The sequence below is a fragment of the Notothenia rossii genome, assembly GCF_949606895.1.
Source record: "Notothenia rossii genome assembly, chromosome: 9".
Classification (NCBI taxonomy): Eukaryota; Metazoa; Chordata; class Actinopteri; order Perciformes; family Nototheniidae; genus Notothenia; species Notothenia rossii.
The window spans coordinates 47,205,925-47,209,258 of NC_136907.1; the positions used below are offsets into that span (position 1 = coordinate 47,205,925).

General features: G+C 42.7%; 1 protein-coding gene across 1 annotated transcript; it reads right to left on the reverse strand.

The window, feature by feature from the left end:
* Positions 1-252: 252 nt before the first annotated feature.
* On the reverse strand, positions 253-3,107 carry LOC307019811 (E3 SUMO-protein ligase ZBED1-like; the record flags this gene model as incomplete). The annotated part of the gene is made up of 2 exons (XM_079650916.1): positions 253-1,520; positions 2,186-3,107. The coding sequence occupies 2 exons, from the start codon at positions 3,105-3,107 to the stop codon at positions 493-495; spliced, it is 1,950 nt and encodes a 649-aa protein (XP_079507042.1). The 3' UTR covers positions 253-492.
* Between the last annotated feature and the right edge of the window lie 227 nt (positions 3,108-3,334).

Consider the following 3,334-nt stretch of genomic DNA (forward strand, 5'->3'; position numbering starts at 1 on the left):
TATCCCGATATATTTAGGTTGAATATCGATATACGATATATATCCCGATATTTTTTCCGCAAAGTGAGAGCTGTGAAATGAAATGCTCAGTCAAAGTCAAAGCCAAATACGAGTAGTTTTATTGAAAACTCACTATAAAATGTAAACATAAACACTGTATAACAAAGCTCCGTAAGGTGCACTTTTAAATAAATAAAATATCTTAAATAAAATTAGCCTATAAAATAAAATAGGTAAATCTTTTTCTGAGGGCAGCATTTATATATAAAGAGATAACAAAATAAAGTGCTCGGTTTAAGAAAAACTTGTTTAAACATCAGCTTGAGATTACCTGTTTTTTTTTTTACTTAATAGCTTATCTGAACTCTCTCAACCAGTTGCACAAGAAAAAGACTGTAAACTCAGTAAACATGTTATTTTTTTGACTTCGATAACAGTAGTGCTGTCTTGAGGTAGACATTAGAAGACAAGCGTGTCCTCCTTCATTTAGGCCTAAAGGTTTTGTGCAAGAAACACTAGCCTGTCCACGGCATCCGGCTTCAGAGATGCTCTGTGGGAGGTCACAATATTCCCACTGCAGCTAAAAACCCTTTCGGAGGGTGAACTGGTAGCTGGTACCAAGAGATACTTTTTAGCCAGGTGGCTCAGAGCTGGAAAGACAACTGCATGTTCCTTCCACCACTTGAGTGGATCAGTGTCACTCTCCACACTTGCTGACTGCAAGTAACTTGACAGTTCATTTTCAATAGCGCCCCTCTTGGTTGGTGCAGTGGTGGTGGCTGTGCGCTGCTTGAAGAAGCTTGCCAGTGTCCTCTTAGCTTTTGGTGCACCTGCTGCTTCTCCATCTGCAGGCTCAGGCACAGTGGGCACATGTAGGTCAGGCGTCAGGTGACCGCTGCTCTGATCAGCCAGTAGTGTCTCCACCTCCAAGACAGCTCTGTGCTTCAATGCATCGACTTTTTCACTCGGGATGTAGGTGGCCCTGAACCGTGGATCCACAAATGAAGCCATCTCCAATAGGTCAGTAGTGGCTGGGTCAGAATACTTGCTGTTGAGGTACTCAACAATGCTGGTCTTGATTGATTTGCAAAGCTCACTGTCACCCTCTTCACATGCCAGGAGACTTTCTTTAAAAAGGTGCAGCACAGGTTTCACATAGGATAGAGTGACGTATTCCTCACCTGATAAAGCATCGGTAAAGTGCTGGAGAGGTTTCAGGACCTTTTGGACTGCTTCTAGGACCTCTAAGTCCTGCCAGGTAAGGATAAGATGCCTGGTCTTGTTGTCACCAGACAGGACTTTTGCCAGTGCGCCCTCCTGCTCCAGGACTCTCTGGATCATCTGCTGCTTTGATCCCCAGCGTGTGGCAGACTCGGTTATGAGTTGGTGACTTGGCAGACCCAGCTGAATCTGGACTTCAGCAAGCTGTCTCCTTTTCTTCCAGCTGTACGAAAAACAGCTTACAATTCTCTTGCACAGAGAAATGGCCCGGGTGACGCGCTTGTCATTCAAGCCATGTCCTGTCAAAATCATAAAGAACTATTAATCAAATGGGCATAAATATCAAATATTAGCCTATAATCAGTTACTTTCTGAATTTTAATCCTGTAAGTGATTTGTATGTATTATTATTTTTGTATAATTTATAAATTAGATTATACTGCATGTGCATTTACTCATGTTTTGTTCTTGTTGTTGTTATTTATGCTATATTTTAATGCTGCTTCATATTTCTACTCCACTAAAACTCCACAATGTTTAGGCCTACGTTTAGTCACTTTGCAGTGTGCTCTTTCAGGCCAGAGAAATCATAATAGCTAAATATTACCTTGATGATATCAACAGGCTAACCAGCATTTTAAAGTCATATTACCTCACCTTTACCAGCTGTAACATTAAAGTGGTAAACACATTAATGCATCCCTCATTCTTATCCAATAATCTAATAAATATGGTTCTGAAATCTACCTGTAGGCCTATTGTAAGTGATCTTACTTTTAGCACTTTAAGTTATTATTAATTTATTTAACCTAGCCTGAATGATTTTTTTTAACGGAGACCTGGCCATTGACCAAGACAGCAGCATAAAACACAAAGTTGCAGACAGACACACAAAGGAAAATGAGGAAAAACTAACATTTCAATATTTTTTTGTTTAAGGGAAAATATACTCCATTGCACTCACCGATAGCCAAGTGTAGTCTGTGACCGAAGCACTGCATCCTCAGCCACTTGTTCAGCTGAACTGCTTTCACGATGTTGCTCCCGTTGTCGGTTGTTATAGCAACCAGATGCTTTTCTTGAAGTTTCCAGCTTGCGATTGAGTCCTGCAGGGCCTCAGCTATATTCTCACCGGTGTGATCGTCGGGAAAATAACTTGTTTGGAGACAAGCTGTTTTCATCTCCCAGTCTTGCATGAAGTGAACTGTCACGCTCATATAAGGCTCACACGTCCTGCTTGACCACATATCGCTGGTCAGCGCAAAATGGGTGACGTTAGCGAGCCGGCCTTCAACGTTCTGTCTGACTTCATTATACATTTGCGGCAGTGCTTCTCGTGCAAAATAGTTGCGACTGGGAAGCTCGTATCGCGGGTCCAGCTTTTTAATTAGCTCTTTGAACCCAACCTGTTCCACTGTTGCAACAGGGACCATGTCTTTGGCAATGTGAAAGGACACCGCCTTTGTTATTGAACGCCACTTGTCGCTTTTCCTCTCATACGGCACACAGCGGGAAAATGAAGCTTGCAGTGAGCTTTGTTTTGGGGCTGGAGCTTTATCGGGTTGGGGACGGCTTGTGCCTGTGGCTTCTGCAGCGCGCAGTTTCACACACTCTTCATATTGCACTTTGTGCCACGTTTTTAAGTGATAAAAAAGATTCGTAGTGCTTCCACCACTGGCTGCAATGTGCTTATGGCACTCCCTACATATAGCTTGGTTTTGTTGCTCGTCTGACAATTTGTATCCGAACCATCTCCAAATGATTGAGCCACTGCTTTTTCTTTTACCAACCAAGGGGCTATCCTCCGTACGCTCTGCAGACGTTGTTGCCTTCTCCATGTTTGTTAAAGAGTGCCGGAGTGTCCCTCCCCCTCCCCCTCTGTGCATGAAAGGGGAGGGGCGGAGCTGGGGCGCGGGAAGCAGTGCAGAGAGTTCCTATCAACGGAACGGCTTGCCTGAAGCAAGTATTACAGCGCAAATTTGAACTATATCGATATATGCGATATGGTCTAATTCCATATCTTATTTTTAAATATATCGATATATCTTAAATATCGATATATCGCCCAGCCCTAAAACAGAGGTGGTATAAGTATATATATATTGTACTTGAG